The 26,485-nt window shown below is 34.8% G+C and overlaps 1 protein-coding gene across 1 annotated transcript; it reads right to left on the bottom strand.

Moving 5' to 3' along the window:
- Positions 1 to 393: 393 nt before the first annotated feature.
- On the bottom strand, positions 394 to 10,712 carry LOC114166885 (uncharacterized). Its single transcript, XM_028051763.2, has 6 exons — positions 10,202 to 10,712; positions 6,481 to 6,542; positions 6,110 to 6,369; positions 4,464 to 4,538; positions 4,287 to 4,349; positions 394 to 759 (listed from the first exon to the last, which is right to left on the bottom strand). Exons 1-6 carry the CDS (start codon positions 10,315 to 10,317, stop codon positions 715 to 717), a joined length of 621 nt encoding a protein of 206 aa, XP_027907564.1. The 5' UTR covers positions 10,318 to 10,712; the 3' UTR covers positions 394 to 714.
- Between the last annotated feature and the right edge of the window lie 15,773 nt (positions 10,713 to 26,485).

Raw genomic sequence — 26,485 nt, 5'->3', positions numbered from 1 at the left:
CACGTTTCTTTCACCTTAAAAGCAAACATGAAAAATACAAACACATGGAATATATCACACATATTTATACATAGTATATAAATTATATAAAATAAAAAGTTATTTCAACTTTAAAATTTAACTAGTTAATTTAATTAATATAATAAATTGCACCTTTATTTAAGCTGATTCCATTTAAATTGAACGGCTAATATTTATTTAAGCTGCTTCTTCACGGCAGAGTCAGTTTTTCAAAGTGCAACTATAAAGCAAAAACCAATTCCATGTTATATACCCAGACATAAATCCTACACGAATAACAATTTAAATCACTTGGAACAAGTAATAGCCTGACAACTTGCAACAAATTAGTAAATCCATGCCTGAATTAACATTTTGGTGTCAATTTTGGAGTATTGAAAATCAGCTTCCTCCACTGATCCTATCATTAGATGGTCATCAAATTTTGAAAAATGGGTCATAATAACATCCTTGCGGCAAAACCTATTGATTCAAAAAGTGAATTCTCAAAGCCACTAATTAGTAGGTACAATTAAAAGTGTTTCAGGATGCTGACGGGGTAATAAACTCCAAAACTATCTTCATTAATGTCTAAAATAAGGGTAAAATAATCGAAGACCTATCCTATTACACTTGGTTTTTAGATCCTGATCACCCACCACCGTCCATAAACAAGTTTATCCAGCTAAGAACATCAATAATTTCCAATACATGTCAGACTTTCGACTCCAACGCTAAAAGTATCTTCTTTCTTGGTCCCTGGAACAAAAAAAAAAAAAAAGTGTAACCATAATGTGTTTAACTAAATATGGGAATTACAAATCAAAAGAGCATACTTGACAAGAAAAGGTACAGAAGAATGGAGTTACAACACCAAGATATATTAGTCAAATATTTATCATAGGATCATACTAAAAAGCTATGTCCGATAAAAGATGAAGTATACCAAACTAAACGGGTAAAATAACCTAACATGTAACTTGCAATACAACAACCGATATCTCAGGAGGCCTAAAAAAGATACAACCATAAAAGGAGCATTTGTAAAACATCACAAAGTGCTACATGAACTGTTCAAATCCTAATAAAATCTCACGGCAACTGACAACAATAAAGATTCCATCATTTCTTTCCCATTAATACAAAGGAACTCTTAGACATCCTTCACGCAAAGCCAATTTTTACCAAAACACCAATGATTTGCTCACCTATCAAATTTTTTACAATGTAAATATATTTTCTGGAGCAAAGATGTTTTTACAATACACTGGATTCTTTTTCTCTCCTTATTTTTTACTTCTCTCAACCCAACCAACTTCAAAATCTATCCATTTTCTACTCATTATCTTTTCCCATGTATTTCAAACTACGTTCTTCAAAAATCTTCATCTAAACAAAGCTTAAAGGTCATTCCATAAAAAGGAAACTACCAAGCAATGCATAATAAAAGAAATGAGAACCGGTTTCAGAACTCAGTCTGTACATCACATAATAGTGGAATTCCATAATGGACTTGTCTAAATGGAGCTTTATTGCTGGAAGTGTGACACTGAAAATAGAATTTACATGAAAATAGGATTTACAATCACCCCGGCTTTTCCCAGATGCACTAGCCCTGACTTTTCCTAGATATCCAGATCCCAAATTTTCGAAATGCCTGGCCTCAGCTTTTCCCAAATGCCTGGCCTCAACTTTTTCTAGACACACGGGCCCTTCGATCTAAATGCACTGGCCAGGACTTTTCCCAGATGTACCAGAGACCTGAATTTGCTCTGATGCCTTGTCCCAGCTTTGTCCCAGAGGCACTACCATTGTCTCCGTCAAAATGTCATTTTTCAAGTTTAAAAAGTTTGGGTCCCAAATAACCTGCTTTGCTTGCCATGAACTTTCTGAATGATAATTATTCCAGCTATCCAGCAAAACTGTTTCTCTCCAACTTCTCTAGTATCTCTGAGCTCATTTTCCAAGTATTGTTTTCAAAGAGCTTGATTTTGTTTTTTTAAATTTCTAATTCGACTCATGATCGCTCCACCTATCTAGATTTTCTCTCCAGCTTCTCCAGATTCTGTGCTGATTTTCCAACTATTGGTTTTGAAAGAGTTTGATTTTTATGTTTTTAAATTTCAAATCACACTGATGATGATCATTCCAGCTATCTAAATAAGCTATTTTCTCTCCAATTAAGGGGATGCTCTTAGCTGGAACTTCAGAACTTGACTCTTCTAAGTTATAACTCAGCAACCAACCATTCTCCATTTAATTTCTAGCCCAAACTCCAAAATCGGATCAGCAATTTCTTCTATAGAAAGGATTCTGAATTTCCTGATTCCAGCGCCCTATGTTGAGTAGCTTCATTATTTGAGATCCCAATCCCATTTTTACTGTGATTCCCCACCAAAAACTTGCATCATGGTTAACGGTGGATGGCTATTAATGGCAGTAAGCCAAAATAACGCCTATACTAAAAATATAAAACACAAAAAAAGAACACTAAAGCCAAATACAGAAGAGTAACACGGAACAAAATAGAGGGCACAGAATGCAAAATAAGAACAGAGCATTAGAGCCAAAAAAATTGGAGGGCAAAGTGCAGTGTAGCTGCATTGTTGAGCTTCCACTCCAATCTGTTACAGAATCTTCCCGACTGACAGCTTACAAATGTCTCCAATTTGATATTTACCAAAATTGCAAGCAGCAGAACCAGGTAAATATTGGCAACTACAACTAGCCTTTTTGACAGAATGCACAATAAGAACAGACCATTAGAGCTAAAAAACATGGAGGGTGGAGGGGTGAGGGCAGCGTAGCTGCATTATTGAGCTTCCACTCCAACCTTTTACAGACTCTTCCTGACTAACTTACATTGCATGTCTGCAATTTGCTATTCACCAAAATTGCAAGCACTAGAACCAGGTAAATATTGCCACTACAATTAGCCTAGGAGGAGAAAGAGAAATAGCATGCTCAGTGTAGAAAAGCAAAGTATTAATTTTAGGAGCTTTAGTTTCCAGTTGTTTTAGTACTTGTTGGAAATCTCACAACAACTAGAGATAAAACCTATTTACAATATAAAAATAGGGTGCAAACATCATCTTACAAGTTGGTTTTGTGAGGAAGAAATAGGCTTTAGCTCACTTCTTAATATGGTATCAAAATTGAAAATCAATTTGCTTCTACTGCTCAACTTGAGTAGATGGCACGTTACTCCCGTCTTGCTCAAGGTGATCTTGGAAACCTTGGCCAAGGAACCATACTTGAATTGAGGCATACCAAGAGAGATAATTTTTCCCATTCAGCTATTCAGAGATAATGGTCAGAATTCCAGAGGAGACAACAAGTCCAAAGGACATTTTCATAAGAAAAAACCAATAAAAACAATGAATAGAAAACCCTAGGTTTGATTAGAAACCCTCTAAGACATTTCATGCTGGAAAAGGAGAACCCAGGGTTAGAACAACAATGAGGTCTTGTGAAACCCTTTGAAGGATGCACGTTGCTGCTATGGTAAGAGGAGGGCGACGTGTGGACATCACATGCCACACAACAACGAATAGAAAGTGAGTGTGCGTGAGGTGTGGAGTAGAGTCTACTTCCAAGACTGGCAGGGTTGGCAGTCGCATGGAGAGATGCTCTAATCTGGGCTCTAATCTGGTGGTCACAGGAGAAATTTGTGATGGTAGACGGCAGAGGACAATGGCACATGGTGGAAAGAATATCAAAGAAGATGGAGTTCTTGGTGTTTCCGTGCAGTTGGCATATGCAGTTGCGGCTCTATTCTTGGGCTCATGTTGGGACACATGGCATTGGTGTTGTTCTCTGAAGCTAAGGGTTTTATTGAATTCTATCACAAAAAATTGGATTCTTGGAATGCACAATCTTCAAATCATAATCAAATCATAATATATAAGTGGGTACCCACCTCACCTTAGGAAGCCAATTTTGTAAGGTTCAGTTAGACTTAAAGTCTACTTTCTATGTACATCATCAAATGAAAGCTAAATGTCTAATCTTATCCAAAAACTTATTTGAAGGGTTACGCTGAAAAATGTGCAGTTACCCCTCCACTTCAAATGAACCGAACTACCAAAGTGGAGTAAATATTGCACGTTGCTGCATAAATAGGGCCAATTTAACACATAAGAAGTCCATAAAAAATGCAGAGTATAAGATGCATTCCAAGTAGCAAGCATTGACATGAGTCACATTATAATGGAACTGCATGACATTGCCATTGGAAACAGACAAGCATGAAAAGTACAAAATTCCAATACTAGCTCAATGCATACCATTGGTATACCCATAGCCTTGAGATCTTCGTCATTCATATGATTGAGTGCTGTCATATCAACCTGAAAAACAGGTTTTGCACAGAAATATTAGACCTTGATGGTCAAATAAAAAACCAGTCAAGGCAATGAACTTTCTCTAATGGCAGAAAAAAGTTAAAAAGATGTATAGCATACTTCTTCAGCCTGAAAAGTAATAAGGTACTTTTCAAGACCCACGGACTGCAAGAAGTCATCAATTGAAGAATCAGCCTGTAAAACAAGAACCAGAATTTATATCTTTTAATTTCCCATTATTTAGTAAGAGAAGGTTAACAATTGCATAAAGAAATATGGGGCAAAATCTTTGCCAAGTATGAACGTAAAAATTAAAACTAAAAATTTACAAAACACAACAAAAAAATTAATTAAATACATACATGATTGAACACAAAGTGGCCACCAACAAGTAAATTAAGGGAGTGTTTTTTTGGAATATGGATTTAGGGGAGTGGATTTGAGGGGAAAGAGAGGTGAAATTGGGGTTCTTGGATTAAGGGAAAGGTGGTGAGGAAGGAAGGGATTTGAGATGAAAGTTTATGAAAGTTAGTGAGTGATGTGATGGATTTGATACATCATACATTAAAAAAATGTTTAATTGTAAAAATGGAAGATTACCAATTTACCCTTGGTTATAAAAGTAACTTAAAATAAAATTTTAACTAATTTAAATTTTAACTCCTGTAAACTAATTAATTTTAGCTTCTGTAAACTAATTAATTTTAACTCCCTAAATATGTAAATAAAAATACATGACATCAACAGTGAAAAAGAGAAAACACTCGGGCCAAATATCTAATTATATAATGTGTGTGTTGTCTTTCTCCCCTATTCTCTGCAGTGGAGCGAAGATCACATCCACTCTGCCCCACAAATCATTCTGCCCAAATAATTTCAAATCGCCTGATCCAAACAACACTTCCCACCCGGATTTCAATCCTCTACTACAGTAAACATCCGGAAACAAACACAGGCCAACAGCTTAACATCTGAAGCTACCAGTATCTTGAAGTAAATTTGAAGAGAATTATTCATATCCACCATTATAGTACAAGAACACGATCTAGTGTATATATCTCAACCAACAAGAAAGTGTGATTGAATGCCAAATCAGAGCTACCTTTCACCTCCTTCCACCAGAAATATCAAACAATACCACTACTATAGTAAATGTTGACTTCGACAATACTACAACTTACCAGCAGTACCATATTTTTACCAGCATATATCAGTCCTCATTATGTGCAAAATTACTCTGACAAAGGTCATGTAATTTCAATTATCTCCCCGTTTTTAAATTGTGACATTTTAGAAGTTCAATCAATTGGACTATCATAATCAAATATGGATGAACTTAATTTTCACTAAATTAAATGGTTAAAATATCAGTTCATATATAATATATAATTTTTTTATATTATATAAATGAAATATTATAAAGTTATGTCTATAGTAAAGTGAACTTGATTGTTATTCCTAGTAATTTTCTAAAGAATATTTATACTCTACATTCATCCAGTCTTGTTGCACACACTAGAGGCCACCTATGCATGTACCTACTCAAAGAACTATGAAGGAAGAAATTGAAACAGACTCCAGATCAGTTCTTCAAGCATAAATGTCCTAGCATATCACCAAATGCATCACCAGTTTAACCGGAAATGTAATAGGAAGTACAAATGTGATCAAGAATAGGTGATGATCTGACATTACATACGATAAGAGGCAGTCAAAACAAAAAGTTCAAATTGACAATTAAAGCCATGACATGACAAGAATAATACCTTCCGTGACTTTTTAGGAGCTGGGTCAGCTGGCCTTTTGATCTGCGCTGCAGGGGCCTCAACACCAACACTTTTACTGCTTGGTTTAACAGCTTTTGATTTTGGCGGATCAACACTGGTAGGTTGTACTGTCATTGTCCCTGATAACCTTTCACGGAGATCCCGCATCTTCGGAGCATAACTCTTTCCACTCTGAGATGCAGGTTGAAGACCTTTCCTTTGAAGCTTGAGGCGCAGATCTTGAGCACTAACCTTCCGATCTTCACAATCACAAGCCATTAACAAACAGTCAAAACCCATAAAAAAAACTATTGGCACCCAATAAATCTAGCAACAAATAGTTGCTTATATGAGAATAACTTTATCCATACTAGTGATCCGTGGTTCATCATCATCAAAGAGATCATGTTCCCACTTATCATCTTGCCTCGACCTGTAATTTAATAAGGAAAATTTAATTTTGATTATATCATTAAGTCATAATCGGAACAAACATGCAAAAAACTGATGTTCATGCTAACTAAAGCATTTTAAGTACCCAATCAAGTACACTGAAAAAGCAGATGAACGAAACTTGGTTTCAAACAGTGTTTTAAATCCTGGATAGGAGAGCGTAATGGTTGATCCCAAAAACACTAAAGCATATAGTGGGACAACCACTCTTCTATGTATTTTTTTATTTGGGATGACAATAGTGTGCTATAGCACCGGGATAGTGCTTTAGCAGGGCAGCCCTTGGTTGCTGTGGACACCTCCACGTGGAGCATGTTCTGAAAAAGAAGTCTTTAAAATAGGTTTTATGGGTAGTGCTGGAGGGCTCTTTCAGAAACACTTTTTATGTTCAATATATAACAAGAACACTTCACATAACCATGCATTAGATGAATTAAATATGTAACAACTTATTAAATGACAGAATCATAAATAGATATCTACCAGTCGACAACTCTTCACAGAAACATAGTTATTCAAATATAAAACCAAGCAAAGAAACAGAATGAAGGTTGTGGGAGAAAGAAAAAAACTTATAAAGCAATAGGAAGCAGATGTGTACAGGAGCAAAACAGCTCTTTATTTATGTATGACAAAAGTTAAAATACACCCATGCAGATACAGCAGCCTTTTGAGGCATCAAAAAAAGTCAAACATAGTCTCCAAAAGGGAGAGAAAAAGTGCGATCAGAAAAAAAGTTGGTCAATAAAACCAACTTTTTTATTGAATATAAAAAAGATAAATAGTCAGTTCAGTACACCATATGACATAATTTATTTTTAATACAATAAGAAAAAAAAATAGATGTAATACAAAAACTTTAAGTTCATTAATCTTATTTGAACTTCGTTAACGGTTGAGGTAATTGAGCATGTGTTTGGTCTTCAAATAATTGTCACATGTTTATTCAGAGAAAACTAATGTTAATATGTAATTAATGTTGAAGGAAACCACTAAGTATTTTAAACATACAAAATAAAAGGTAAAGGGTAAAAGGCTTCTTTCAAGGTTAATTACATATTAACATTAATTTGACTTTTCAATAAACACAATAGCAGATACTAAAGACTAAATGTGTGCTCAATTACCACATTCATTAATGGAGTTCAAACAAAACTAAAGGAATTAAAGCTTTTATACTAAGTTTATTCTTTTTTTCTTATTGTGCTAAGAACAAAATATGACAATATTTATTGTAATGAACCCATATACTACCTACCAGACCTAATTTAAAGGTTTTTTTAGAAGATGCTGTAGTACCGCTATGTTGGCTGATTCAGCCACTATTCTGGCAGCTCTCTCCACCACAACACTGAAATGCTTCGGTATGCAGGTGTCCACAGCGGCCAAGGACTGCTCCACCCCACTAAAGCAATATCCTGGCACTATTCTTTTCTCATCCTTGGTTTCAACTTCCCATATAACCATAGGTTAATTCTGACTACAATTCTTGTAACTTTGAAATTACAATGCTAACATATGATATGGAATTATTTCTATGAGCATCCAATATAGCACCCTGAATGCATAGTAAAACTTGCCAAATAATCTAATTTATGTAACTTTTATGTGCAGAATGATCAGGTAAAAAAAAAGTAATATTCTGAGTATATACAAAAGAGAATGCAGTTAACCAAAACAGTAACCCACAAATGACCTAAACCTGTACATGCCCAATCTGAGGCATAAGTTCATCATGGTTGAATATATTTACGTGAAAAAAGAAACAAAATAAATTTGAAATATCCTCCACACAAGTCAGACATCTAATAATACATCAGACCAGAAAAGAAAAAATAGTCAATTCACCTAATATTTTGCAACTACGTCAACTCTTAATCTGCACTGCAGTATCATTTAACCAGAAATCTATAATTTTCAAGGGATTAGTGACAGATACCTCACATACTACTAAGTTCTGACAAAAAATAAAGGGAATGGCAGTGGGTTTATGACTCATGAGCAAAGGTCAAGAGGAAGGGAACAACAAAGTCTTATCTCTCTACGTGAGGTATGATGTATAGATCACATGATGTCATTTGGCTAAGTAAAAGACCATAGCTTCAGTCAGTTTATATACCATGAGATCCCTCTTTACCACTTCCTTTAGTACCCTTTTGGCCACCCTCTCCTCCTCTTCAAAGAACTAAAAAAACTATAAACTACTCTTCTATGCCAATCTCTACTCATACATAATCTTTTCGTACCCTTTTTTTTCTTGTATGATCACACATTTGTCTTATAACATTTTCTACGACCTTTTTCTCTTGCCCCTTTAAAAACTTGTCCTTGAGTTTGGAGGTACTTTGAGGTCACAAATAATTCTTGATGCCTTTCTTCATTTAAGGCATCTCACTCGGGCATCCTATGTTTGACATCCTCATTAATTCAACATCAGTTTGTAGTATTTACCACATATTTAAACCTAGAAACACACATTACAATATCTTTTCCCATTTTTTACTTGTCACATTCATGAAAATTTCTAGTGACCACCCAAATATATGGCAGCAGAGCAGTGATAGCAGCACTATAGAATAATGGCATTTCATAAATTCTAAAAATCCACTATTGTGACTCCAGTGTGGTTCAGCTTCCGTGAAAATGGCTATTATGGTCACAATGTAGGGCATTGAATTGTTCGGTTCTCCCCTCCAAATAACTACTTCTCAAGATCCCTGAGTACGTGAGTATTATCAAATGGTACGAAAATTGGTTGTTAATATATCAGAAAGGGCTTATGAAGGGTTCTAACAGATGGAGGATTCTAACCAACAGTATGCTGAGTAAAGTGTTGAAGAGTCACAAAGAGGTCAGCTTAAAGGGGCATTGTTATGATAGGGACTTGGATATGGGAGAGGAAGAGGGCAATGGAGTAGGGAAGAGCTATTGGGTGACCTCTCTATTAACTGTGACAAAAATAACTATTTAGACAAACATGGAAAGAATGTTCCATGTGATCTGCGTAATTTACATTCATCAAATGAACTCAATGTAGAACTCTTATTTTCATACAGTTACATCTAGGTAGCTGTTAAAGACTGACAAATATAGGAAATATCTGGATGATCAGCAGCTATAAGAACTAGCACACTTTCCCCTCATTAACTCAGGGTGGCAAAAAGAACCAAAACTGATCATACACCCTAGTCTGTATATAGAATAACATTTATGATCATAGTATTTCATGCTTTTAATGGATGGGTGATGGACATTGGGGGTGTGGAAAAGGAAAAAACAAAGAGAAAGAAAATGGAAAAAGAATTGTTTTGAATTAATAAAAAAAGAGAGTAAGAATGAGTGAAATGTGATATATATTGCCCATAATTTAATTCTATTTATTATTATAAATAAAAATATTAACACCATAATCAAATATGTTTCCAAAGACTATATACTTACGACATAAATACCATACCAATCCAACCCATAATCTTTTCAGAAGCTAGTTCAATCAAAAACGGGAATTATCTAACCTCTACATGCATCCCAATCACAAAGGTGGCCAACATGCGGTCAAATCGAAAATCACAACCGAATTTAAAACCTCGCCAAAAGCATAAAAAATCATCACAAAAACACGAAGTAAGAATTGCAAACCTCTTGCCGGTGATTTGACGCTGTTGCTGGTGCCGAGTAGGGCCACTGATACCATTCCCATTTAGGCGTTCCTTCACGGACCTCCGCCCTCCATTCTCCACGCGATCAGCGTACATTTTCCGCGATTCACTCGGTTCAAAATCGGAAGAAGAATCAACCTCAAACCTATCAACCCTAATCTCGAAGCAGAGAGAGAGAGAGAGAGTAATACGCAATGGAAGTGACAAACGCAAGGCTCGGTGAGGAAGGTGCAGGGTACCACAATGCGGAAGCGTGGCAGATAATGCAAACCCTAACACCCCTTTTTGTTCGTCGCGAAAGGGTGTTGAATTCTGAAAGGAAAACAATGACACGGTTTTTTCTGAGGAAAATGGAATTTAAAGGAAAAGGAAAAAAAGGTTCAGGATTGGAGAATCGGAAAAGTTGAATGCCTGTGCCTTTGTGTTGAGAGAGGTTTTGTTTTTGCGAAGAGAGAAAATAAAAATTGTTGGGAACGAAAGATGAAAGGGATCCTCTAGATTTCGGGTTATTTGTTTTGGCGCCCCCTGGGGAAAACATTGCAAACGACAGCGTATCACACTAGGGAAAAATAAAAGCGTAAAAGTGGTGTTTGGACATAATCAACTCGTAAAACCCGTAACTCGATCGAGAAATGGACCTTGAAATTTTAACTGGATTATTTAGTTGATCTAATTTAATCAATGGATTAAGCAGGTTTTAGTTGTGAACCTATGGGTTTTCTTAGTTTTTATATTTTTATATAAGAATATTAAAAAGTAAGATATGCAAGTTATGAAAAGTAAAATTAAATATGTGTATAAGTTAAGTGTGCTTTTATGGTCCAGTAATTGTTGAATTGTAATATAAAATCATAGAAAAGGGAAATATGACGTTGAAAAATGTCTTTTTAATAACTTAATATACTATTTTGAATAAATAATTTTTATTTAAGAACTTATAATTATATTTCTAAAATGAGTAAAAAACTTACATTTTAAATAACATTGGCTATTATTTTAATCCTCCAGTTATACACATGATAGCAAAATTGTTAAATAAATTTGGAGCCAAAATAATCATAGTTGTAACACCCCATTTATTTAATAAAACTAAATAAAGGATATGTCACACAATATAATATAAGAAGTGAGGATAAAAGAGTATAACGTCACTCCTACAGATATCCCAATTGCATTGCTTAGAGGACAAACAAAAGAGATACACCACGATGTCGGGTACAAAGTGAAGTAGGAGAATGAAAATGACTTAAACCAATTTCCGGAGAAAACAATACATGGGCCTTAGCCCTAAATGAAGAGCCCAAAGGCAGAAGTCAACCCAAAGACTAAGCAGCGGAACCATCACCTCCCTGTTGACCATGGGTGTTTCCCGTATTTGCTCACATCAACAAGTTGATGATCATCGCAAAAGAGAGTACCACACAGCAGGACACACAACAAAAACAGAAGGGTAAGCTAGAGCCAAAAGTGGTTTTATCATGCAATCAGATATGCTTTCACAGTCAATTATACATACATCACTCAAGCATGTTATGACCTTCCAAAACAATACACTAAGACTCGACTTATCCGGATACATATAACCTGGTCGGATTCAGCGGATGCTTGCACTTGTGGTGGATACCTCTGCTCACCCTCGAGCTATGTGTTACAAGTGTTACAATGAATCAATTTTCCCTCACCACAAGATTAGCCCTTAATGAATTTCAGGCTTCCTGCTACTCTCACCACAGGAGTTAGTCCGCTCTAGGTGAGACTAACTGACTCCTTAGAGTGTCAGGATGCAACCTTACCTTGAATCCTTACCTAGTTATACAGATGGGGCACCACCATGGGCACCCACTAACAGGGGCCATGGGATTACGTTCCGACCACTGAAGCATGACCCTGAAAATCTCACCTAGAGATCCCAAGGAATTACGAACTGACACGGACCAACATTCTTAATCAATCAAACAGATTCAGCATACATACACACACACACACACACACACACACACATATATATATATATATATATATATATATATATATATATATATATATATATATATATATATACACACACATATACATCACATACAGTTTCTCATAATTCATCTCTTGCGTATTCCCAGCCAAACCATACCAACTCATTATTCTCGAACCATGAATATGGAACTCCGTCTCATATCATTATCATGCCACATTGATACCAACCCCTTTCATGTCTCATGTCAAACTCATACCAAACTCATAATTTCAATTCCATGAATCATCTCTTACATATATCATACTCACATCAAGTTAGAGCTCATAAATCACAACTCATACGCCCTCCCATTTCATGTGTACTCATTCATTTCATATTTTAACATAGCAATACAACCAAGCATGTATTTAATACCTCAAATAAGGATTCCAAACAGTACCCACACATTCTCTCGCCCAACCCTCGCTTAGGCCAGAGGCCCTCGCTTAGGTGAGAGGGGTCCTCTCGCTTAAGCGACAGGCCCTCGGTTAGACGAGATCGCGGTAGAGGCGAACGGGTGTTTCTCGCGTACTCGCTTAGGCGAGTCCTCCCTCGCCTGAGAGAGCCCGCTCCTCACCCAAAAGTAAGGCCCCTCGCCTGGGCTGCAACTGCAGCGACCCATCCTCGAACTCCCACGCAAGCTCGCTTAGGCGAGCGTCTCTCGCCTGAGCGAGATAACACCTTGCTCAAAACTAAGACCCTCCGCCTGAGCGAGAGCTCGAGTGCGAGCTGAGGTTGGTTCTCTGCAAGTCTTGCCTAGGCGGGACCAAGTCGCTTGGGCGAGATCAACAGACTACGCCACTGTTCAACCTGCATCAACTATACATTCGCACCCAAAAATATTTCCAGCCATCTCATACGTTCACAATAACATGCAATCTCAACCAATCCCGATACAAACACACAACCACATAAAACACATCACACAACCAGAGGGTTCTAGCTTCCCTTACCTGGAAAATGACCAACAGTTGGGTTCTTGGGTGTAAACAGAGAAAGGCAGCAGCTCCTAGAGCAGTTTAGCGAGCTGGAAACAAAAGAACAGAAGGACATGAAGCCACTTAGTACGACCCTAGTTGGAACTCGAAGCAACTGTGCTAAACAAGAGAGGTATGGGATGAGATGCAACTTACGTGGAACGAAACTGGCTCGAACAAGTGCGACGGAGCTCCAAGGCCGAACCCTATCGGAGAGGGTGACGGCTACTCAAGGGGGTTAGGAAATTTGTTTCAACAAAGTGAGAGGAATGAGGTTTAGGGCAGACTTAGAGTTTGTTTCCCTTTGAGTCAACCCTTAGGCCCAACTCACATGGGGCAGCCCTTTTAATTTAGGGCAGAAAATATTGGGTCTTACAATAGTTATTCTTTTGGGATTACTTTTCATTGATATAAATAATTGTTATTTATTAATTGTTAAGTTTTTCTTTACCAAAATAGAAGATTTTTTTCATTGAGGTCAAATATAGTTTTTAAGTTACATCTACTAGTGTTATTATCGGTCGAGGTTAAATAAAGTTGGTTTTGACATTTTAACTATGCTAATATTTTAAAGATTATCAATTATTTATTATCATATGAAATTTTATTAAAAAAATAAATAAAACATAAAACATGGGCCCATATTAAGTCCGTAATAAAAATTATACTTCAAGAAACATAAGCAAACTATACCTATTATGAAAAAAAAAATCAAAATAAATACTTGAAGGTAAAACATTAAACCACTTATATTGTTCTATATGAATGAAAGCTAAATTAGCTAACTTAATAATACAATGATTTCCTTCACGAAGAACATGAAAAAAAACTTTGAATTGTATATTCATACTCATTGTACCCCTAAAAAGTTGAAAAAATATCCACATATTCACTCTGGCTTCCTTTAAAAGTATCAATACATGAAGCCAAACTAGGACAACCCTTAGTTGCACCATCAATATTCACCTTAAGCCAATTAGCAGATGAAACTTGCCATATTACGTCCATAAATGAAACCATCCTATCCTCCTTAATTTGTATATTGAAAAATTTGAGAACAAAAAAAAAAAGATACATTATTACTCATATGCTTCTTACATTTATTCGCAATCATACACACTAACTCCTTATTTTAAAAAATAGCAGTAGGAAACACAATTGGATCCTAAAATATACTATGATTTCTCATCCTCCAAATCATTAAAATAACTATGAAAGCCACTTTAATCACTTTAAGAAAAGGACTACAACGAGGCTTCATAAATTGAGCAACCAAATCCAAAGAAGAAACCTACAAATCTTGAAAAACTTCCTTCAACCATTCTCACAACCGTATAATAATATAACAATGAAAAAACAAATGAGAGAAAGATTTAACATTATTACCACACAAAGAACACATAGAGCATACAACCACTCCTTTCTTTTTTAACCTCCACATTGATAAGTAAACGACCACACAACAATTTCCAAAGAACTAAAGTTTTAGTTGGTGACACCTCATTTAGGGATGGTAATTCGGGGCGGGTCAGGCGGGCTGGCTCGCAGGCCCGCACAAAAAAACGCGGGGCGGATTAGGATGTTGAACCCGTTGGCCCGCAATGGCCCGCCCTGCATAAGCCCGCAGCCCGCAGCCCGCGCGGGCTAAAGGTGGGGTGGGGCGGACTGGCCCGCTTACAAAATTATATATTCTATTTTTTTTTGTTCTCACATCATTCATCATATTGTTTCTTTAAGTTCCTTTTATTATTATTATTATTATTATTATGTTTATGTATAATCATTGTATATAAGATAATGATTTTAATTTTTGAATATGGAATATCTTTTTATGCATTTTTAAGTAGATGTCTTGTAAGGTGACATGTTGCTATTGTATTTTAGCTATAATCTTCGTTGTTATTTTTCTTGTCTTTGATTAGGTAAACTAATTGGAATTATTTTGATAGAAAATGAATATCAATTATTATGAAAAAAAGAAGTTATTTTGCTAAAAAAAAATATTTCACTCATCACAAATGCAGGCCAGCTCGCAGGCCCGCAGCCAACCCGCGGGGCGGGGCGAGCCAAAACAGGCCGGGCTGGCCCGCTTTGCCATCCCTAACCTCATCCAACCAAATCAAGTTTCCCCAATCCACATGTTTCATACCAAAAGAGTAAAACTTTTTTACAACTTTTTAAGAAAGCACACCATTATCATCCAGAGTCCAATTGCACGTATCCTCATTAACCATTGAAGAAGAAAAATCACATAAACTGACAACAAAAGAAGGAAAGTTTCGGTGAGTACTTATTCAGGCCAAACTAACAATAAAGTATAACCTTACTTTGTCAAAATAAGGAATTTTAACTAATTTAAATATGCAAATGTCAAAACACCAAAAATCATTCCAAAGATTAAATACAATCACTCATACCTAGTGTTCAAAAAGTATTTTCTAGAACAACATCATATGCATCCTTAATACCATGCCAAATTGACGACGATTTAAAGAACATATATTTATGATAGTTAGACTTAAGAAATCGAATATGCATGAGTTTAGTCCAAATCTTTTTTCCATAAGCAATCTCCCAAGCTAAATGTAACATTCCGACCGGATATTACGGATTTAAATATTAAAATAGAGAAAATATAATTAAACTGCATTTACTGAAATATCATTTTCCTAAAACGCGGGAAATTTTAAAACTTTTATTACCTCAACAATATTCCAAAAATCCATGATAATAAATACTATTATAATTGTCCAAAAGTCTAGTAATATCCATGTTTACAATTTATTTGAAATCATAAAAACAATGTAAAACTGTGAGAAAATCCTTCTCCCAAGTCTAGCCCCGCTCCGGCTCTACGCTCCACCAGAACCACCTGCAACGTCATCTGCTCCCGTGTACCGCGTACACGATCATCGCCAAACACAAACAGATAGGGTGAGCTAAAGGAATATAACCATATGCAATAATTTATATAACAAAACACACACATTAAAGGAACTCCATCCTTTGGTCTCATCACACATGGCCACCACCATGTGATCCATGTTCTACGTCTTTGGTTGATAATCTCAAGCTATCATTGCTATCCAACCTACAAGCCACCACTTGTAGAACATATGCGGGAACACTCGCTATTCCTAGCCACAACTCAAAGAATGCTCGTATTACCCTCCATATTGAGCCACAACTCCAAGAATACTCCAGCATCTGACCCTTGAGATATCGCCCAAAGCCTCGTAGACCACATGCATCCAAATCAAGCAAAACATGATGTCTGCTTCATCAAAAATTGCCTGGCGCTCCACACGAGTCACCAAGCGCAAAAGGCTTCCAGACCGCCTAGCGGGGGACACGTGCTGCCAGGCACCAAGCGCCTCTGATGCTACTGTTTCCACAAGCATCGCCTGACGGGACAACCCTTATCACCAAGCGCAACACGCTTCAATTCTCTATTGGTTTTGTAGCCATCGCTTGGCGGTCAAACACCACCGCTAGGCGCTACACTAGTATTTGCGCAATACTGATTTTTAAGCACCCAGAACAAAGTAAAATCAATCCATTCACATTTCATATATATTCTCCCATTTTAAACCCATGCTAGCATTCAATTCTAACTTATGAGTAACGCATGCTCAAACAAGTATAAGCAATATCATTCTAACAATTTAAGCACATGATCCTAGGCACCAATGCAAATTAATATTGGCACACATGCATTCACCAATAACCAATTCTCCACATGAGACTAGCCCAAATGGACATTCAAATTGATAGAGACTTACCACATAACCCAATCATGCTTCATTAGAAGTAACTTGAAATTATCAAGAGCTTATTCATGTATTTTAAATACTCCAAAATCAGCAATATTGAGTAACTTATATCTCTAGCTGCTGACGTCCAAATCAAATCTCCACCGTTCAAATTGAAGAAATACATGTTGTGGACCACATGTCAAAATTTTACCTAAATCGGACGGTTAACGAACCAGGAAATGCAGTTTTACGAAAACTGCGCAAACTAGAAAAATGGTGGCGCCTAGCGCCCAAAAATGAGGAAGGTGGCGCCTGGCGGGACTAAACTACCGCCCGGCGGTTCCTGTTGCACGAAAAGTACGAAGAACAACATGTTTTGTGAACAGAACACCACGTACCTCTGGTGTGGCGCCTGGTGGCCAATTGGGTGCCGCCAGGCGGTTCCTGCTGTTCCAGGAACCCAAAAACTTCCTCAGCACTTGCGAACCTTATCCAATCCCCTACAATTCTTCTTCCACTCGATTTACCATCCAATAGGTTGCATTCATGTGTTTATATTCACTATTCCTTCATAAGACTTCTTCATATACGAAATTCCACTAATCTTACCACTTAATTCAGTGCGACTAAGAAATCTCCAATTCATCAACCCAAAAATTTATATTCTTGCAATTTTCACCCAATCGAACCTTCAATTTTATATACTTCAGCAAATTCGGGCTTCCAATAATTTCCAAATAGTTGGCACTATCTCTTCCCCCGAACAGAATCAACCAAGAAACCCCAAAACACTAAAATCGAGCCAAATTGACTCGCGTCGCCTGGCGGGTAATCATCACCGCCAGACAGTTCATCAAAAACCCAGAAATTGGGTTGGCGCACATGTGTCGCCTGGCGGTCAAGCTCGTACCGCCAGGCGGTTCCTCATCTGGAACCCAGAAAACAAGCAAAATTGTATGTGCCGCCTAGCGGCTCATTCAAAGCCGCCAAGCGATTTTTGGAAATTTCCAGAAATCCAGAATTCAAGATATTTGGCAACCAGAAACAATGTACACTCATTTCATACATCAATTATTAACCAATTACAAATAAGTTACGAGTTCAGCACCCCTAACCTGGATTCCTCGCTTTGAAATTGATTACTCACGTTTTGCCTTGGTTCCACAATGATTTTCTCCCTTGCCTCCACTCAACCACACGTAGCAACCTTCCCTTTCTCTCAATTAGCACAATGTATGCTCTGTTAATCCATCCCTCACAGCCCTCACAAAAACTAGTCAAGAAAACTCTCTCACTTTCCCTTAATGGTCTCTTTAAACATGGCATAATGGTGGTTAACGTTGGAAAACGAATTTCCATCATTAAGAGGTGTAATTGCCTTTCAAAAGCCATTACTTCATGAGTTTTCCAGCCCCTCTTGGCTTCTAGGATTTCCTTGCCCTTTCACATTCATGCCAAAAGAAATTTTGGCAAAAAGAAGGTTTAGTATGGATTCACCAAGGTTCAAACCCATAACCATGCCAATGTCAAACCAATGCACAACCCTTTAGCTAATTCATGCTTTGTGATAATTCCTATAAATATAGGATTAAATTATCACTCATTATAATCAAGTATATTATTAAAAATAATAACAAAATAAATAATATATAATGACATATTTATATAAGACTCGAACCCAAGTTCTCTCACACAATTAAGTACTTTCAACCATTTAAGCTAATACTTTTCCACATCATAAATCTTAACATTAATAACATAAAGGCTTCCACTAACCGCATTTATTAATTATTTATTTATTTAATTAATTAAATTTCACGGGTCTTACATTAAATGTAGCATATAGGCTTTATTCCCCAACTGAATATTACTAACTTGCAAATTACCATACACCTTAGAACCACACAAGATGGACAATTTAATAGTGACTAGTACCTGTTTCTATGTATCTTTAATCCAAACAAAATTTTGAATCAATTGTTCCAACTCAAGAAGAAGCTTAGTAGGCCATTTGTGAACCTATAAGCTATAAGACACTAAACCAATAATTACTGAATTTACTAGTTAAATTCTTCTCATCATACTAAGCAACTTCCATTTCCAAGAAGCAAACTTCTTACGAATCTTATCAACTAAGGGTTGAAAAAATCATGCCTTGGAAGCCCCACCAAAATTGGCACACTAAAATACGTAGAAGGAAAAGATCATTGATTACTAGAGATAAGTGATGGGTTCATATTTATACTCTCATCTAATATTTAATTCTGGACTTTTAATTGAATTTTGTTCTTAAAAGATTGATTTAATTGAGATTTCTTATAATTGGGTTTATTGAGCATAAGATACAAAAAAAAGTTAAAAATAGCTTTTTAGTTGCATAAATGTCCGTTGGATATTTTGAGGTGTGTTAGTGCAGATGCAACTAAGTTGAGCTCATGGAGGTGCGAAAATAAATCGATTAAAGCTTCATGACTAGGGATGTCAAAAAAAATACGTACCCGTGGGTATCCGCGGATAAAACCCGCAAAGGGTAGGAAACAAATATAAAAAATGGATACCCGCTACCCGTGGGTATAGGTATTTTTGATACCCGCATGTTAATAGGGCGGGTACGGGTATCATAGTATCCGTACTCGTAGATACCCATACCCGCTAAACTTTAATTCAAAAAAATACCCTCATATATATATATATATATATATATATATATATATATATATATATTAGTAAAAAACATTTTGAGTCTTCATTCAATAATGGTGGTCGGATTCTTACCCCACATCGGAGTAGATTACTTCCAGATATTGTGGAGGCATTGATGTGTCTCCAAGACTGGTTATGGACCAACATGGAAGGTAATGAAATTAACACTTTTACTTAGATATTTTAATTAAGTGATTGTTAGAAATTTTTAATGAACTTCTTATGTTTTCAAGCTCTTCTAGATTAAAATTGGACAACATGAAACTTTATACAATGTTGCAAGATGTGAACATTGATGAAGTTAGTAATTTCTTTAATATTTCATTCAAAAATAAATTACAATATAAATTGTTAGTGATTTTTTATTTGCTTATTTTTCAAGAATCAACCGGAGAGAGTGGACTTGTTGATCCAAGCACTTATTATGGTTAATTTTTTTTTTAAATATTTTGTAAACACCCGCGGGTATTCGTGGATACCCACGGATATGAAAAAAATAGACGGATACCCGCATAACGGATACCCAACGGATATGGGTATGGGTACGGGGCGAATATTTATCTAGCGGATAGGGTACGGGGGAACTACTACCCGTACCCTACCCGCCCCGTTGACATCCCTATTCATGACGCCTTAAAGATAACTCCAAGAATAGAAAATTATCAAAATCACAAAAATTCAAGTCAAGCATTGCATGAAGAAGGCAAGCTTTAAAAAGTGAAGAAGTTTGACTAAGCCAAGAAGAGGGAAGCTCAACACTTCGGAGTTTAGGAACCCTTAGGGGGCCTAATTCCGTTCTCTCTCTCTCTCTACTTTCTTCTTATATTTTTATTTTACTTTTTTTATCCTGTAATCAAATTTTATTTTTTATAACATTTATTTTATTTTCTTTAGTCATTTTCATTTTTTTAAGCATAATATTTATTTGAGGAATTTTGTTGGGAAATTTATGAAACTAATTGGGGAACACTTTGGCTAAGGAAAGACATGGTACTTAAGTTGTCCATTGAGACACACCTCTCTTTCCTAGAAGTTTACTCAACAAGATTTCAACTTATTTCTTTTCAGAAAAATTCTTTCAAAAATGCAAAATCATTTTTTATATGAAAATAATCAACAATGTGATTTTCAAATGAACTATGATTACTATGCACAACAACCACATGATTCATATGGTTATCAGTAGTAAATTGTCACACCTACTTCTGCACCTGATATAAATAGGTTAACTATACGTCAATTTAATGATCTATATCCTAGATAATCTTTTTTTGAATATGACCAACCACCATACCATGAGCAACAACCATATGTTGAGTATCCACTCTAGCCATCATATGTTCCATTTGGTTCTCAACAACAACATCATGCACCATCACAACAAGTTGCAGCAACCAATGGACCATCCTATTGGGAAGTTGTGTTACTAATGGATGGACTAAGAGAGAAATTAGACACCATAGATGAAAGGTGGCGAGCTAATCAACGATGCAAAAATATTGAGTAAGAATGGTATGAAATGATCAAATATTAAATAACATGATCAAGGATGCAGGTAACAACAATTTTGTATAATTACTTGATATTGTTAATACCACCCTCCAATGCCATCCGAGATTTGCTGAAATTCCAGAATTTAGAATACTTCGTCATGACATAAAAGATATGCTTCTAAAGTTGACTATTAAAGCAGAACAAATATCTGATGCTTTAAGCCAATTAATGAATGACAAAGTTATGGAAGCCACTTTAGAAAATTTTATGAAGACGATAGTAGAGCATAAGGTTGATATAATAAAAATGTTAGGGGACCTGAATCAAAAAGATGGAACAATTGAATGCTGATGTGAACGAGTACAACATCCAAATGTTAGATCAACCAACACTAAAATCACATCATACTGATATATCTACTGATAGATATAATGATGCTAATAGTAATATGTCTATTGATGGACATATTAATTTTATTAAAGATGTTGCTGACTTTGTTTATGAAGAAATTGAAGATTCTCACACTGACATATCTACTGATGGATATGATAATGCCCAATTTGAATATAAAGTTTTATATGCTAATGATGATATGAGTAAAAAGGATCTTTTTTAGGAGTAAAGTTGTGAGAATAATACAATGGAGGAACCAAGTGAAGTTGAAGAACCAATGATATTGGAAGATGCATCTAAAGCATTTACTATTGCAATTGACTTGGTTAATGATAAAGCAGTAAAGTCAACTACTTCTGGTGCAAATTTTTGCTCATAGGATGAGATTATGAGGATTACTGATAATCCTGTTAATCATCCTAATGCACCTGATGATGCTGAAATTGAGTTAAAGCCACACGCTCCGGATATTAATTTTATTGATGTGAACAATGAACATAAATTTCCAGTGGTGATCTTTGTTGACTTTGCTGCGAAGAAAGAAGAAAGGTTGTTGCAAAAGGAAAAGATGTTAGACTCAAATTCTTTTGAAATCATTGTTGATAAAAAATTTAAATTGCATACATATTTGTTTTTGTTTTTAATAGAAAAATCTTCACAAAAATTTCAAAAATATGTGTTTTTGTTTTTAATAAAAATGAAAAAGTAAAAATTAAAAAAATTGTACAAGTTGACTTGTACTTTGTAAAATTAAAGAAAATAAATTTTAACATATGGCCAAATTGAGCCAGAAGTCACAAAAACTTTCCATCTCCTCCCCAAAATAAGTCCATCTAGGACAATTTTTGAAACAAGTGTAGGGGAGACAAACCGTTTTTTTTTCATTTAAAAAAATTATGATTTCTTTTTGAGAAAATTGTGAAAGTAGTACCAGCAAAAATATTTCCCTACTTTCAATAAAACATATTGACATTGGATTTTTAGAATTTAATTTAGAAATTGGGATAATCATAATTATGGAAAAATAGGAGTCGTGTTGATATGAATGGATTGTTTATGTGATTTGCTAATTGAGTTGAACTGAGAATTACTTGATTAAATCTTTTGTGAAATAATTTGACCTTGTGAGTCTTGAGCCTTAAAGTGAGGATGGACCACCATGTGTCATTCTTATTTTCCTTGTGTGACTTGCTCATGTTTTGTTTATACTCAAATATTTAGCTTGATTATTTTGTTTTGCATCTTAAGTGAATATGCATGATTTGATATGATTGAAGCATTTCTTATTTTTTAGCTACTTGGCCAAATAACCCCACCTTGATATTAATCCATTCGTAGTCCCTTTGAGCTTTTAACCTCTTTTTCTTGTTGTAAGCTCATTGTAAATCCTTATAAAGAAAAAAAACCATTTCTTTCCTTACCTTAGGAAGAAAGAAGGAGCTAATGGATTATGTTAGGATTAGTTGAGGACTAAAGTGCGTGGGTGAGTACCTTACCTACAAAATAATAAAAATGGCAAAAAGGAAGGAAAAAAGTGATGAAAGAGTTTTGAAAAAAAAAATGTAGAAAAATAATTGTTTCTCAACAACAGTAGAAAAAGGAAAATAGTTGATTTTGAAATCATGCTCCTTTATCCTATCTATATTTATTTCAAAAATCCAAGAATCCTTTTAAGTTTTCCTACCTTTACCTTAGCCTCATTACAACCTATGAAAAGTCCTCATTATCTTTGATTGCATGTTTTTTGAAAGTTTGTGAATGTTAGACTCTTGTTAAATAGCAAAAGTGTTTACCCACATAAGTATTTTGAGTGAAAACACAAGCCAAAACACTTGAGTGAATTTTGATGAGAAAATATACATCTTAACTTGAGTGGTCTCTTTCATATTTGATTTTCTTGTAAATTCCAATGATTAACTCATGCATGAAAAAAATATATAAAACTTTTCCATTTGTATATGCATGATAACTTGATTTCTAGAAGATTGATTTGTTTCCAGTTATGTTCATTCCTTTGATCCAGTGTACATGTGAAATAAACTAACCCATAACAAAGTTTTGAAATTATTCAATTTTGCCCAAGAGTGCAAAAGGATAAGTATGAGGGTGTGATGGGTTCATATTTATGCCTTCATTTAATGTTTAATTTTGAGCTTTTATTTGAATTTTGTTCTTAAAAGGTTGATTTAATGTGATTTCTTATAATTGGGATTATTGAGTATAAGATACAAAAACATGTTAAAAATAGTTTTTTAGTTTGGGACATTTTGAGGTGTGTTAGTGCAGCTGTAGCTAAGTTGAGCTTAGGGAAGTGTGAAAATAAATCGATTAAAGCTGCATGACATCTTAAAGATAAATTCAAGAATAGAAAATTATCAAAATCACAAAAATCCAAGCCAAGCATTGCATAAAGAAGGCAAGAAAAGCTTGAAAAAGTGAAGAAATTTGGCTAAGCTAAGAAGAGGGAAGCTCGACACTTCAAAGTTTTAGGAACCCTTAGGGGTCCTAATTTCGTTCTCTCTCTACTTTCTTCTTCTATTTTTATTTTACTTTTGCATTCCATGGAGGGCTAAGCTTCAAGGGTTATTTCCATTGTAATTTCTTAATTGGATTTTGAGGTTAGATCAATAAAGTTGTTTGTTTTTTTAATTCTTGTTGTGATTTATTTTCATCCATGTCTTTTGGTTCTTAATCTAGTAAAAGTAATGATTTTTACATTGTAGCAAGTTAACACAATGTTAAATCTACATAGCATAACAATCGTATGAGTCCAAGGATTTTTAAATTTTAATTGAGAAGTTTCTTTGGTTAGATTTAGAAACATTCATATGATTGAATGAGTTTTTGCTACTAATTGAGAAGTTACTTTGATTAAAGGTGAAAACTTTGATTAAAATTAATCAAGAAGTTATTTTGGTTAATTATCTTTTTACTAGATATATGAGGTAAAAGTAGACATGATTAGAATTAGTAATATTTAATTGAGAAGTTACTTTGGTTAAATTTACTATGATTAATCTATAAAGTTCTTGTTTTTTATTGAAAAGTTACTTTGGTTAAAAGTGAGGACGCCAACAAATTATTTGAGAAGTTACATTGATTAATTTGAAATCTTAAATAAGAAATCAATAACAATAATCTTTAGGAAACCAATGATGAATCCTATTTTGAAAAAGAAGGGGAATTAACCTATTTTCTTTACTATTGTTTTTATCTTTTCTTATCTTTTCAATTCTATTTTTTTCTTTGTTTATCTTACTCCTCTTATATTGTTATATTTTATTTGACTAACTCTTTTGTATAGTTTTTATAAGTATTAATTTGTTAGAAATCAATTCTGTGTTCGTTGGGAGACGAGGGTTACTTTATCCTTTCTATTTTGTTGACTACTTTCTAAACAATACTGAAGTTGTTATAGATAAGTAATATTAACTTTCTAAACACGCTTCACACTAAAATAAGTAAAAGGAAAAGATCATTGATTACAAGAGATAAGCCTTTTGAGATGTCTAACAATAGAAGCAGAAGAACCAACGATGTAAAAGTGACTTTTAGCATGACTCACCCATTGACCAGAGAAAGCGTTATACTCATACAAGAAAGATTTCAAATGTTGTAGGGTTCTAGTATCTCATAGGATCCTCTTGTTTAACCCTTCTATCACAAGTGAAGTAACTAGCCAAGCCATCTTTAACCTCGATAGAAATATAAGCATATTGCAAGATATGAAGAATCCACGTCAAAAAGCATTCATGAAAAATAAAACACCGCAACACTTAAATTAAGAAATGTCAATTGATGCTATCAAAAGCCTTGGCTATATCAATCTTAATGGCTACATTACAACCCTTGACCTTTTTAGATAGAAAATTAATAACTTCAAAAGTAATAAAAATACAATCTTTAGCACTCCTCCCTTTCACGAATCCATTTTGACTAGTGGAAATAATCTTATTAGCAATCACTGCAAGTCTATCAGCTAAAATTTTTGTAATGATTTTGAAACAAAAATTTTTCGTTATTATAGAACGAAAGTTAGTTATATGTTTTGCCTCGTCAACTTTAGGAATACGAGAAATAATTCGAATTCATACCAAGGAGAATCCAACCCTGCCAAAAGAATTGTTGGAAAACTTTATAGACATCAACACCAACAATGTCCCATAAAAGAGTGACAAAAACATCCACCAAAGTCATATGGATTAAGAGCACTATCATCATTAAGAGAAAAACCGCATGCTTCAGCTCATCAAGATCATGACATTTAATCAAAAAATTATTTTCATCATTAGTAACAAGAGAAGGAATATAAGAAGCAACAAAAGACTGCATCAAAGTAATACAAACATCAAGATTAGTAGGAGCAACATATAAATTAGTATAAAAAAACAAAATAGAATCTTCAATCATTTTTGGATAAGAAATAATTTGATCATCATGATGCAACTTAAATATACCTCCTACATTATGCCTCTTGTGAACCACAACATGAAAAAATATAGTATTTCTATCCCCATCTTTAAACCAATTCATGTTACATTTTTTCTTCCAATAAACAGCTTGACAATCTAGAGCAAAACTTAAATAATCTTTTATCTTCGCCTCATGAATTAGCAAAGCATCCAATTTACATGGAGAAACATTATAAATCTGTTGTTTGAATATTAGAAAGGAGGCCTTGATTATGTATGTTTCCAAAAATATTTTTATTATACTCTTTTCAGGCAACTTTCTGCAAAATTAACATAGGATAGTGTTAACACTCCCTTTTATGGTTGTTTTTCGTTCTTAAAATTTTCTTTTTAGATTTTCAGAATTAGTAAATTTCTAGAATTAGGATAAATTTTTATCTTAGTACAAAATTTAGAGTTTTTTGAATTTTCATTTAAAAAGTTATTTTTAGTAGTGTTTTAATGTAGATGATACTTTTT

This window comes from Vigna unguiculata, chromosome 10 (genome assembly GCF_037176805.1).
Source record: "Vigna unguiculata cultivar grain cowpea cultivar isolate G323 ecotype 2 chromosome 10, ASM3717680v1, whole genome shotgun sequence".
In the NCBI taxonomy this organism is placed as follows: Eukaryota; Viridiplantae; Streptophyta; class Magnoliopsida; order Fabales; family Fabaceae; genus Vigna; species Vigna unguiculata.
Note: the sequence above shows the minus strand (reverse complement) of the source record. Positions and strands in the feature narration are given on the sequence as shown.